Genomic DNA, 14,365 nt, shown 5'->3' on the forward strand with positions numbered 1-14,365 from the left:
TAAACTTTTTGTGTTTCTGCTTATTCCATTCCACTCACTTTTCTCCATTATGTAAAATCTAATTTGCAAGTGTTTATGCAATATTGGTATTGAAGATTATCTGGTGACATATTCCTACCAATATTGTGTCAATTATTTTTTAAATCCAGTCTTGACTTGATTTTCCGCTCCCTTACATCAAGGTTACATCAACAGAACTTCAGTGGAGTTACTTCTGATGTATGGTCGGAAAACTGATGAGAACAGAAACAGATCTGTTTACACAGAAATACCTCTCCAACTCCCCACTCCTCCCCCCTTTTTTTTTTTTTGCAAGTTGTCTATGAAAGACCAGAATCGACAGTCTCAGTGCCAACAGACTTCACAAGTTAGTCCCTAACAAGTTAGCTGGCTTAGGGGACGTCTACACTACAGGATAAATTCAAATAAGCTAAAACCAATTTTATAAAACAGATATTATAAAGTCGATTGTGCGCGTCCACACTAGGCACATTAATTCGGTGGTGTGCGTCCGTGGTCCGAGGCTACCGTCGATTTCTGGAGCGGTGCATTGTGGGTAACTACTGTAAAAGAATGAGGCCAATAACGTCAATTTGCGTCCACACTAACCCTAAATCGATATAGTAATATTGATTTTAGCATTAGTCCTCTCGTTTTGTAGGAGTACAGAAATCGATTTAAAGAGCTCTTTCAATCGATATAAAGAGCAGTGTAGTGTGGACGGGTGCAGCGTTAAATCGATTTAACGCTGTTAAAATCGGTTTAACAGCGTAGTGTGGACCAGCCTTAGTCTGAAAGCATCTGGTATTGCACTGATGAAATCTAATGAGACTTAGTTTGACTATTAAATTGGTTTAGTAATAAATGTTCTACCTTCTACTGCTTCACCACAATGATATTTTAAGCTAGATCTGAACTGCTCATTCCCAGGATAGCGATAAAAACTCCAAAACAAAAACTTGTGTTCAATGTATCCAACAAGGATAATTTATCTTATCAATTACACTGTGCAAATATGCTTAGTAAACATGTCTTGGATGCAATTATTTTGCATAGTTAAAACCAAAAGACAACAACATTTATAGAATATCCCTATTGAAACAAATGATTATCAGAGTTGTTTAGCACACAAGTTAGTTAAGTACAATTATTTCCAAAATGCTACCTTTAAATTTACTAATATAATTTCAGCACTGCCATAAAAGCCTTTAATATAAGATATGGTATATTATTATAACCTATTATAACCTTTGTGCCCTCCCAGTTCTTGGCTGCTCTGGGATCCCTGCATAATTTAGAGAAGACATCCCTGGGGGCCTTTGTAAATTAGTGTAGTCTCCAGGGGCTGCCGCAGCATCCTCCCCACCCGCACAGAATCTCCACAAGCCACAACGTTGCACATTACAACCCTGACTCCAACACATATTTGGCAAGAGGTCTGTTAAGCAACAGGTTCTCTGTGTCTGCGCTGAGGGAATCTTCCCATCTGGAACCCCTTTTTAGAGCCTCTTTAGGGTATGTCTACACTGCAGCTTGCAGTGAGCCTCCTAGCCCAAGTAGACAGACAGGCACTAGCTCAGCTTGAGCAAGCATGCTAAAAATAATATAGATGTTGCAGCTCATAAGGCAGCTCAGGCTCTCAAGCCCACTCAGCTCCTGGGTCTGAGCTTGGCTGGCTAGCCCATCTCTGCTGGAGCTGCTTTGTCCATACTTCTATTTTTAGCATACTAGCTCAACCCAAGCTAATGGGAGTCTGCCCACCTGGGCTTGGTGGCTTGCTCCCAGCTGCAATGTAGACATACCCTTATGCTGCTCTGGTGTTTTTTTTATGACAAAAAAGATGGAGTGTGGAGGGAATGTATGTGAAAATCTCAGTCTAGGATTTCAACATGTTAGCTAATATGAGTTTAACAGACACCTTTTTGCCTAGTGAAGACAAGGGCTTGGTCTCAGGTTTTAGAAACTAGAAACTAAAGGCCAGGTTTGTGAACCTGTTGATGAACTTGGGTCAATTTATGTTTTCTAGTAGAAAATCCAGGCTAACTCAGGACTATTTTGTGTAAACCTTACTCACTTATTCACACAATCAGTCCCATTGAAGTAAATAGAATTGCTGTTCATAAGTGTAAGGGTTACACAATCTCAGTTTTGTCGATTCATGATTTTATTGCAGCTCTCACAATAGTTGATGTTGTACTTAAAGCCCCAGCTCCATTAGACAAGTGGAGATGTGACAATGTCAGCTTTCATTTCTGAACAGCTTTAATTTTAGCCCCTGCAGTTACAGAGGAAATCTTGAAAATGTGACTCTTATGCACCACAAAGGCTCAAAAAACAGAAGGCAAATAAGAACAAACAAAATAAGTGTGTATGTATATTTATAATATTTTGACTGATCTCATGATTTTAGGAGAGCATGACATGTTTTGGACATTTGGAGTTGGTGATATTTCAAACCAGTTTTCAGTGGATTTGCACGAGTACTACACAAAACCATGGTTTCATCTGAATTTTCAGGTTGATTCACACTCACAGACCCAGAGAAAAACCCTGAAAGCTCAAACCCAGGCTGATTCAAACTGAGGAAGAAAGTTTGTATGAACCCCTGCGCAAACTAAACCCTTTGACTCAGCTCTGCACTTGCGATAGCAGAAAGGTCACAGTAACCCCGGCTGCCAGAAGCATAGCACCTGCAATACCTTGGAACAGTTTCAGGACTTCCATTCTGATTTGCGGGGCCCAAACAAAACTCCTAATTTACCCCTCCCAACCCGGTGCTACACTCTGAAGCCATGACCCACCCCCAGCTCCGCCGGGGAGCCAAACGCGCCAGGCTCCTGTCGCTGGCCCAGCCGTGCCACCAGCCGCGCTTGACTGTCTCGGAGGTCACTAGGTGCAGCATGGCCATGCAGCTGCACTGCCCCGTGCAATGAGCGGGGATGCAAGCTGGGCACAGCCACAAGCGATAGGAAGGACCCGCAGCTGCAACTCCACCAGCCGAGGGAGAGACACTCGTACCCACCCGCCTGCTCCGCTGGACCCTGGCCTGCACCTCTGCTGGGGGAAGGGAAGAAGCGAGGCGAGGCGAGGCGAGGCAAGGCTGGGGGCCGCCCCGCAGCCCCGTCCAATGGGAACGGCGGTGCTTCCCGTCTTCTGTTTCCTTTCCCCACCCCCAGCTCCTGGGCAGGGGGAGGAGAGATGCAGAGCTGCCGCCCTCCAGAGAGAGACGCGGGCAGCGGGACAGGAGGGCAGCGGCTTGCCGCGCCGCAGCCCCTTGCTCGCAAAGCGTCGCTCGGGGGCAGGGGCCAGGCGGGTGTCCCTCCACCCCTCACGCGGACACTGGCTGCCTGGGTCTGAAGGAGCCTCTCGGCAGCAGAGCAGCCCCCGGCGGAGAAGGAGCAGCTGCGACTGGGGGCAGTTGTCCCCCGCCATCCCCCTCAGGAGGCAGAGCCATGGGCTGCAGCGAGGGGCTGCGAGCTGCCCGCTCCGCGCTCCTGGCGCTGCTGCTCGGACTCTCTGCCCCGCCGTGGCTGCAGGCGGAGAAGCTGGGTGAGTTCTCCCCGGGGAGGTAGCAGGGGGTACGGCTATCAGCCTCGGGCACCCTGCGGGGGGCAGTGGAGCCAGCTCAGAGGGGGCCTGCCGCAGCCACACAAGGCTCAGGCTCTTGTCCCAGTCTGATCCCCGGGACTTCTGTGCGTGTGTGTGTCTGTCTCGTGTTAGTCTGAGGTTTTTCCTTCTGTGCCCGCTCCCTTCCCTAGTGGCTTCCCCTTTGCTCCCTGGCTCGCTTACCCACGTGTGCGGGTGTGGGGGTTGCAAGGCAGCAGACTCTGCAAGCTCCTCTCAGCTGGAGCAGGACGTAGTGCAGTTGATCTAAGGCTAGAGAATGGGGCCCCGTCAGCGCCCTAGCTGCGAAAAGTCCCAAACGAGACGTACATGAGATCCGGAATCGGGACCTAACCTGATCCCTTCTCTGGCTTGCCAGAGCAAAAGGCAACAGTGAATTCCATGAGGACAAGGCTAAGAAAATGGGGCTACTAGGTAATGCTGCCCCTTGGCCATTTTGCGGAAGGGGATTTCCTCCTCTGAGTCTGATCCTCCTTCCTCTATCAATTTGCTTTATCTCTGGCAGCTGGGAAACTTAACTCCGCGAATCTAACCATGAATGATGATGGTTTCTTAGCTGGTCTCAGGGCTGTATATAGTTTGACCTGGTTAATCCGTGCCTAGTTTATCCCTGTGTCTGAGTATCCACAGGATTAAAGTGGTAACCAATTTTACAGTAACTGTACCGATGATTTGTTAATCTTTGGTTAATTAGCCCTGTTCTAAAGCTAAATAAACAAGGAAGAAAGACCACAACAAGTTGTAGGTAATATGCAGGGTTAATTTCTACAAAGGTTACTGTTTTGCCTGGCTCTGATCTTACATAATGATGGAGGATATACATTATAAAGCGCAGGGAGGAACAGTCTAAAAGTACTTGTGCAATGACCATTTCTGTGAAGAACACAGTCTCAGTGCTATTCACTTTAATTCACTATGCTGATAGCATCGGTGCAGTTTATACAGCTTTATGTACAGATAGATCCAATTGTGTATTTGCTTATTAAATAGAACTGCCTTCACTGTTACTGGAACAAGTTCTGTAGAAACCCCATGAGACTGTGCAAGCAACTTTATTACAGATGGTATACTCACCTGTTTATCCTAATTTTTAAGTGGCTAACATTTTAATTTCCTGTACAATCAAAAGAGTAGCTATCGTTGTATTCAAAACTTGCAACCTTATTGCCATGGAACATCAGTACGTGACAGGAGTAACCATCTATCTTTCTTAAGAAAACTCACTCACAAACGGCAGTTAAATAATTAATCTTGGAGTTTGTGATCATTATTAAAATACAACCATAGCACCTCCATTGATAGGAGAAGTATATGCTTCACTCAGTGCTATTATTTCAGTCTAGCTACCGATTCAAAAAGACATGGTGTGTGAGTTTACATTGTCAAGGTTAGCATTCCAACAGTAATACTAAAAACTTCTTTGCCTTTGACCTGTTTGTGGAAAGACCATGTATGGAAAATGCATATGTTTTCTGAAACTGGATTTCTGATATGCGATCGTTAGCCTTTTGAAACTGAAGTTTTGTATCAGTCTAGTAGTGGCCTTTGATTCTCAAGCTTTGTACACCTTTATTTTCTATATATTTCCCTCCCATATCCCTTCACTTTGGCTTATTCCTCAGTTTTGAGACTCAAAAATGTGTTATGGTGTCGGAAACACTTAAAAAAAGGTTTTTGTAAAACACAATCCAAGGGAGAATCATTTAGCAATAACAATTGGCATTAAAATCTGGGTCCAGCTCTCCGTGTGCAGGGAGTAAGTGGGGATTCTTTTTCTGATTTGGAATGTATTACATAACTTCATATTGTCTGAGGAAGTCTCTGAAATTTGGATCTTTGTTACTCATTGAATAACTGTGGGAGAGGTGAGGTGGTTTGGAAACTGGTTTTAATTAAGGAAAACATCTTTTTAAGCTTCACTGGGTTTGGCCCCACTAAAAACAGTGCAGCTCTGACTCTGTATGAGTAATAAAGAATTTAGATATTTAACAACAGGCTCTTCCACATATTCTGTCCCTTAGTGATCTCATGGTTGTGGTTGCCTTTTTCTCTGCTGTCGACTCCAAAATCGACTTCTTTCCCTATCTGTTCAGCCTCACATCTTTCAACTCTCTGGTATCTCTTCCTGGACTTCCTTCCACCAGCTCAAATTCATGATCAAGAGGAGGCAAACCTGAACTTTTCAGCTTTCTCCTTAATTCTTCTCCAGTCCCCCGTTTCACAGTTAAGGATTTAACTATCTTGCCTGTTGCCCAAAATTACTAACTTAGGGCTAGTCTGCACTGGCAATGCTAAAGCCCTGCCGCGGCAGCGCTTTAACCTGGCTTGTGTAGTCGCAGCAGGATTCTGGGGGAGAGCTCTCCCAGCACTCTTAAAAAATCCACTTCCATGAAGGGCGCATGGCTCCCAGCACTGGTGCACTGTCTACACTGGCTCTTTACAGCGCTGAAACTTGCTGTGCTCAGGGAGGTGTTTTTTTCAAGTTGCTGTGCTGTAAAGTGCCAGTGTAGACAAGCCCTTAGTGTTGTATTTGACTCTTTCTTTCCACCATTCACATCTGGACTCTTGCCAAGTCCTGCCTGTCAGAACTTACAAAAGAAGAAGGGGGTGGTGGTGTGTGGACCTTAACTATTGGAAAAGGTTGGTGGGAGGGGAGCAAGGAGGAGAAGAGGAAACAGGATTTTATCTCATTACTGGTAGGATTTAAGCTATCTATTCTTGTAGAATTCAATTTTACATTTAAAATAAAATTCCTAGCTCTAATGAATGCAAAGATCAACTTCTGAATATCAGTCTGTGTTATTCTGTCTTCATGAGTTTGTAGACAGCTATGGTCTGATCACTTAAAATTGAGGTTGGCATAGTTGGCCCTGTGGGGTATGAAAAATCCGTAAGTTCCATAGCTATGCTAACGTAATAGCCGGTGTAGACGCAACTAGGCCAATGGAAGAATGTTTCAATCGACCTAGCTACTGTTGCTCAGGGAGATGGTGTTCCTACAGAGATGAAAAAACACCTTCCACCACTGAAGGCTGCAGCTACACTATGGTATTTTGCTGGCATAGCTACGGCACCATAGCTTTGCTGCTGTAGTCCCTGTAGTATAGACATGGCCTATGCAGAACCTATGGGCATTAGTGAATAAACTTTCTGAGGCAGGGACCATCATTATTATGTTCTACAGTACCTATCACAGTGTGCCCCAGACCTGATAAATGCGGAGGCAAGAGAGAGAGGGTTAGAGAGCTATAAATCAGAGGCTTATGTAAACAATGGAGCCCAGGAGCAAGGTCCAGAAATGGCACTCTGGCATTAATCCAGGCACTGTCCTCCTTTCCAGCAGCAGAGTAGAGAGAGAGCTGGGTCTTATTGGTAGGGCCGTACTTGTTTTTTGTATCAGTCTCTAGATGAGAAATACTGTATCTGGCTTTATTTTTTTTCCCAGGCCTTCTCATCAGTTCCTTCCTGTTCAGTAGCACCAGAATCCGTCCATCTTTCCTCTTCATTCTCCCTGCAAAACTGATGGCCCATATCAGAGTCATCTCTCACCTTGACTACCACTTTGACCTCCTTTATCCCACCCTGCTTCTCACCTGACTTCCCTTAATTCTATACAAAATGCCTCAGCAAACTAACTCCCCTTTTTGTCCTATGACTACAGGGGTGTTAATGGGCCACTTCACTTTGAATGGTCCCTTAGAATATGTGCTAACTACTAATGCTAAACTATCTGTTCAATCTTGCATTTAGATGAGACACTCTCAGGACACTGCAAACGCTGCATCTGATGCAGCTGCACTACCACTGCACTTTGATGAAGATGCTCTAAGCCAATAGGGGAGAGCTCTCCTGTCGGCTTAGTTACTCCACCTCCGTGAGATGGAGAGGTGGAGAAGCTCTCCAACCGACATAGCACTGTCTACATGGGATATTGAGGTCACTACAGAACATAAGAATGGCCATACTGGGTCAGACCAAAGGTCCATGTAGCACAGTATCCTGCCTTCTGAGAATGGCCAATGCCAGGTGCCCCAGAGGGAATGATCAGAATAGGTAATCTTCAAGTGATCCATCCCCTATCACCCATTCTCAGCTTCTGGCAAACAGGCTAGGGAGACCATCCCTGACCATTCTGGCTAATGGCCATTGATGGACCTGGTGATGGATTCCTTTACAGAGATCCCCTTGGGAGTGTCACCTGACATGCTGAAATTACGTTTTCCCAGCCAACTTGGGACTCCAGAACCCTGCCTTGTTGAGACAGACAGGCTGGCCTGCTGTAACACAGACCCAGGTCTTGGCGATACTCCTAGAGCTTCAGACTTTAACTAAAAACTGCTCAGCAGGTTACCTGTCTCTAGCACCCAGACATCCAGCCCCTCGTGGGATCCACACCCCAAATAAATCTGTTTTACTCTGTATAAAGCTTATACAGAGAGAGATGCAGAGGTGTTTACTCCCCCAGGTATTAATCACTTACTCTTGGTTTATTAACGTAATAAAATCACTTTTTTTTATTTTTAAAAAGTAGGATTTAAGTGGTTTCAAGTAATAACAAAGTAAGTCACCAAGCAAAATAAAGCAAAAACACGCAAGTCTAAGCCTAATACATTAAGAAATTGATTACAGGTAATATCTCACCCTCAGAGATGTTCCAATAAGCTTCTTTCACAGACTAGACTCCTTCCTAGTTTGGGCCCAATCCTTTCCCCAGTACAGTCTTTGTTAGATCCAGCAGACATCTCAGGTGGTAAGAAGGGGTTTTCTCATGACTGGAGCCCCTTTTGTCTTGCTCTACCCTCCTTTATAGCTTTGACACAGGGTGAGAATCTTTTCTCTCTGGGTCCCCACCTCTCCTTCTAAATGGAAAAGTAGCAGATTTAAGATGGATTTCATTATCAGATGACATGGTCACATGTCTCTGTAAGACCCCTACTCTCCATTCCCCCTAGGCTGGCCCACACATACACAGATAACTACTTTCAAGTAACTAAAGCCATTTACATCTCATTGTTTATGGAGCACCCTTAATGGCTTCCACTTAATATGTTTACATTATTTATATCTTATTCTCCTAACTCCAGATATAAAAATAATACATGCAAACAAATAGGATGAACACACTTAGTAGATTACAAACTTTTTAATGACACCATACAAGGGGTATTTAGCGTAAACCATATTCCAGTTATGTCATATTCATAAGCATATTTTCATAAAGCATATGGAGTGCAACCTCACAGACCTGTCCTCCATGAACTTGTCTAGTTGTTTTTGAATCCTGTCATAGTCTTGGCCTTCACAACATCCTCTGGCAAGGAGTTCCACAGGTTGACTGTGTATTGTGTGAAAAAATACTTCCTTTTGTTTGTTTTAAACCTGATACCTATTAATTTATTTGGTGTCCCCTAGCTCTTGTGTTATGATGAGTAAATAACACTTCCTTATTTACTTTCTCCACACGAGTCATGATTTTATAGACCTCTATCATATCCCCCTTAGTCATCTCTTTTCCAAGCTGAAAAGTTCCAGTTTTACTAATTTCTCCTCATATGACAGCTGTTCCATACGCCCAATAATTTTTCTTGCCCTTTTCTGAACCTTTTCCAATTCCAATATATCTCTTTTTTGAGATGGGGCGACCACATCTGTGTGCAGTATTCAAGATGTGGGCGTACTATGGATTTATATAGAGGCAATATGATATTTTCTGTCTTATTATCTATCCTTTTCTTAATGATTCCTAACATTCTGTTCTCTTTTTTGACTGCCACTGCACATTGAGTGGATGTTTTCAGAGAACTATCCACAATGACTCCAAGATCTATTTCTTGAGTAGTAACAGCTAATTTGGACCCCATCATTTTATATGTATAGTTGGGATTATGTTTTCCAATGTGCATTACTTTGTATTCATCAACATTGAATTTCATCTGCCATTTTATTGCCCAGTCACCCAGTTTTGTGAGATCCTTTTGTAGCTCTTTGTAATCTGCTTGGGACTTAACTATCTTGAGTAGTTTTGTAGACTCATTGACTTTAAGATCAGAAGTGACCATTATGATCATCTAGTCTGACCTCCCGCACAATGCAGGCCACAGAATCTCACCCACCCACTCATGTAACAAACCCCTAACCCATGTCTGAGTTATTGAAGTCTTCACATTGTGGTTTGAAGACCTCAGGCTTCAGAGAATCCTCCAGCAAGTGACCCGTGCCCTATGCTGCATCATCTGCAAATTTTGCCACTGTTTACCCCTTTTTCCAGATCATTTTTGAATATGTTGACTAGGACTGGTCCCAGTACAGACCCCTGGGGACACATTATTTACCTCTCTCCATTCTGAAAACTGACCATTTATTCCCTATCTTTTAACCAGTTACCAATCCATGAGAGGACCTTCCCTCTTATCCCATGACAGCCTACTTTGCTTAAGAGCCTTTGATGAGGGACCTTTTCAAAGGCTTTCTGAAAATCTTAGTACACTATATCCATTGGATTTCCCCCTTGTCCACATGCTTCTTGACCCCCTCAAAAAATTCTAATAGATTGGTAAGGTATGATTTCCCTTTACAAAAACATGTTGACTCTTCCCCAACAAATTATGTTAATCTATGTGTCTGAAAATTATGTTCTTTACTATAGTTTCAGCCAGGTTGCCCGTACTGAAGTCAGGCTTATCGGTCTGTAATTGTTGGGATCACTCTGGAACGCATTTAAAAAATTGGCATGTCATTAGTTGTCCTCCAGTCAATTGATACAGAAACTGATTTAAATGATAGGTTACAAACCACAGTTGGTAGTTCTGTTGTTTCACATATGAGTTCCTTCAGAACCCTTGGGTGAATACCATCTGGTCCTGGTGACTTAGTACTGTTTAGTTTATCAATTTGTTCCAAAACCTCCTCTAATGACACCTGGGACAGTTCCTCAGATTTGTCACCTAAAAAGAATGGCTTAGGTTTGGGAATCTCCCTTAAACCCTCAGCCATGAAGACCGATGCAAAGAATTCATTTAGTTTCTCTGCAGTGGTCTTATCTTCCATGAGTGCTCCTTTAGCATCTCAATCATCTAGTAGGCCCACTGGTTGTTTAGCAATTTCTTGCCCCAATGTACTTTAAAAAAAAAAAGTTTGCTATTACTTTTTGAGTCTTTGGCTAGCTCTCCTTCAGATTCTTTTTTGGCCTTCCTAATTATATGTTTACACTTTATTTGCTAGAGTTTATGCTCCTTTCTATTTTCATCACTAGGATTTAACTTCCACTTTTTAAAGAATGCCTTTTTGTCTCTCGCTGCTTCTTTTACTTTGTTGTTTAGCCATGTTGTTTTTTGGTTCTCTTACTATGGTTTTTTTTTATTTGGGGTATACATTTAAGTTGAGCCTCTTTTATGGTGTCTTTAAAAAGTTTCCATGCAGCTTTCAGGGATTTCACTTTTGGCACTGTATCTTTTAATTTCTGTTTAACTAAATTCCTCATTTTTGTGTAGTCCCCCTTTCTGAAATTAAATGCTACAGTGTTGGGTTGCTGTGGTGTTTTCACCACCACAGAGATGTTAAATTTAATTATATTATGGTCACTATTACCAAGCGGTTTAGCTATATTTGCCTCTTGGACCAGATCCTGTGCTCCACTTAGGACTAAATCAAGAATTCTCTCTCCTCTTGTGGGTTCCAGGAAGCAGTCATTTAAGGTATCAAGAAACTTTGTCTGCATCCCGTCCTGAGGTAATATGTACCCAACCGATATGGGAATAGTTGAAATCCCCTGTTATTATTTAGTTTTTTATTTTTATAGCCTCTCTAAGCTCCCTGAGCATTTCACAGTCACTATCACCATCCTGGTCAGGTGGTGGGTAATATATCCCTACTGCCATATTCTTAGTATTAGAGCATGGAATTACTATCCATAGAGATTCTATGGTACAGTTTGGTTCATTTTATGATTTTTTTGAGTCTTTATTTGATTCTGCGCTTTCTTTCACATATAATGCCACTCCCCCACCAGCACGACCTGTTCTGTCCTTCCGATATACAGCAAATGGCTTTTCACTCCCCTGAGTGATGTAGTTATACTGAAGTAAGTGTGTAGCGTAGACCTGGCCTCAAGACCTTTCTCAGACCTGAAGAAGATCTCTATGTAGCTCAAGAGCTTCTCTCTCACCAACAGAAGTTGGTCCAATAAAAAATATTACCTCACCCACCTGGTGTCAGTAAAAATAATCTTCCTCACCAGCTGATATAACCCTGTGACTCCCTTCTTCAATACCCTCTAGAGGCTTTGTCGTCTTCCATGTCTCATTCAGGTTCTTCATCTTTGGCTTCTTCTTGCTTCAACACTACCTACAAGTCTGCTTTGGTCTCATACTATTCATCCCTAGACCCTTCACTTCAATTCTACTCACCTTCATGTATCTTTTGGCTGCTTCTTCCTCCTGCAGTTCCACATCTTTTTTTCATGCCGTTTTGTATCCCTCAAACAGCCTCCCTGAACTTGTGCACCTAGCAACTTCACTTACTCCTTCAGATTTTTCTTTAAAATTCACTTTTTGCAGCTAGTAATATGCAATTAATCTCTACTTCAGCATTCCCCATTGTCATCCCTATGCCTGACAAGATAGTGTTATAAAGCAAAAACACAGAAAGACCAAAGAAGCTACTCAACATGGTTGTTCAGATTATTGTAATTGCCCATCTCCCTGGATGCTTTCCCAAAACCTGAGAAAGTGTAGGAATAAAGTGAGAAATGCCAATAGCCAAGCAGAGCTGGACCTTGCAAAGGGAATTAAAGCCAATAGTAAAGGGTTCTATAGCCATATAAATAAGAAGAAAACAAGGAAAGATGATGTGGCACTGCTAACCACTAAGTATGGGGTGAAGATTAAAGATAATCTAAGCTTGGCCCACCACCTAAACAAATTCTTTGCCTCAGGTTTTAATGAGGCTAATGAAGATCTTAGAGGTAGTGGCCAGGTGGCTAATGGGAACGAGGATATGGAGGTAGAAATTTCCACATCCAAGGTGGAAGTCAAACTCAAACAGCTTAATGGTACTAAATCGGGAGGCGTCCTAGTTAATCTCCATCCAAGAATATGAAAGGAAGTGGCACATGATATTGCAAGCTTAATAGCAAGGATTTTTAATTAAACTGTAAACGTGGGGGTTGTACCATATGACTAGAGAAAATGCTAATAGTTCCTGTATTTAAAGGAGAAGAAAAGTGATCTAGGAAACTACAGACCTGTTTATTTGACAATTGTATGCAAGGTCTTGGAACAAATTTTGAAAGAAGAAGTAGTTAAGGATATAAATTTGAACAGTAATTGGGATAAAATACAGCATGGTTTTACAAAAGATAGATCATGCCAGACCAACCTGATCTTCTTTAAGAAGGTAACTGATTTTTTTTAGACAAAGGAAATATTGTAGATCTAATATACCTGCATTTAATACGACATTTGATACAGTTCCACATGGATAATGAAAGGTGAACTGTCAGACTGGAAGGAGGTTATTAGTGGAGTTCCTGAGGAATCAGGCTTGGGACCAATCTTGTTTAACATTTTTATTACTGACCTTGTCACGAAAAGTGGGAGTATGCTAATAAAATTTCTGGATGACACATAGTTGGGCGGTAGTGTCAATATGGAGGAGGACCGGAATATCGTACAAGATGATCTGGATGACCATGTAAATTGGAGTAATAGAAATGGGATGAAATTTAATAGTGCAATGTGTAAGGTCATGTACTTAAGGACTAACAACAAGAATTTTTTCTATAAAATGGGAACGTATCGATTGGAAGTGACAAAGGAGGAGAAAGACCTGGGTGTATTGGTTGATCACGGGATGACTATGAGCTGCCAATGTGATGAGGCTGTGAAAAAGGTTAATGCAGACCTAGCATGTATCAGGCAAGGTATTTCCAGTAGAGACAGGGAAGTGTTAGTACCATTATACAAGGCACTGGTGAGACCTTATCTGGAATACTGTGTGCAATTGTGGTCTCCCAGTTTTAAGAAAGATGAATTCAAACTGGAATAGGTGCAGAGAAGGGCTACTCAGATGATCTGAGGAATGGAAAACCTACCTTACGAGAGGAGACTCAAAGACCTTGGCTTGTTTAACTTAACCAAATGAATCCTGAGGGGAGATGGGGGAAAACTAGGAGATGGGGGAAAGCTGACTGCTGCAGAGGAGCATGTGGATCGGATACAGACTTCTCTTAGGAGAGAGTCTGATGATAGGGAATCTCCAGGTTATAGTCAGGAACAGATGATGGAAAAGGATAATGTAAGAGCCGGATCAGATGATAAACAGTCACATAAAAAAGAATCTGGCGCATCAGAAAAGGGCAGACAAATAAACAGGGACAAGTTTTTAAAGTGCTTGCACACAAATGCTAGAAGTCTAAATAATAAGATGAGTGAACTAGAGTGCCTTGTGATAGAGGAGGATATTGGTATAATAGGCATCACAGAAACCTGGTGGACAGAGAGCAATCAATGGGACACAATCATTCCAGGGTACAAAATATATCGGAAGGACAGAACAGGTCGTTCGGGGGGGAATGGCACTATATGTGAAAGAAAATGTAGATTCAAATGAAGTAAAAATCTTAAGCGAATCCACGTGTCCCATAGAATCGCTATGGATAGAAATTTCATGCTCTAATAAAAATATAACATTAGGGATCTATTATCGACCACCTGACCAGGACAGTAATAGTGATGATGAAATG

General features: G+C 42.6%; 1 protein-coding gene across 2 annotated transcripts in view; it reads left to right on the forward strand.

Moving 5' to 3' along the window:
• Positions 1 to 3,235: 3,235 nt before the first annotated feature.
• Positions 3,236 to 14,365, forward strand: part of DCBLD1 (discoidin, CUB and LCCL domain containing 1) — a 75,948-nt gene continuing 64,818 nt past the window's right edge. For both annotated transcript variants that reach the window (XM_030556179.1, XM_030556180.1), the window contains exon 1: positions 3,236 to 3,549. In XM_030556179.1, the coding sequence (XP_030412039.1) occupies positions 3,453 to 3,549 (97 nt within the window). In that variant the 5' untranslated portion in view covers positions 3,236 to 3,452. The remainder of the gene's footprint in view (positions 3,550 to 14,365) is intronic.

The sequence above is a fragment of the Gopherus evgoodei genome, chromosome 3 (genome assembly GCF_007399415.2).
Source record: "Gopherus evgoodei ecotype Sinaloan lineage chromosome 3, rGopEvg1_v1.p, whole genome shotgun sequence".
Lineage (NCBI taxonomy): Eukaryota > Metazoa > Chordata > Testudines > Testudinidae > Gopherus > Gopherus evgoodei.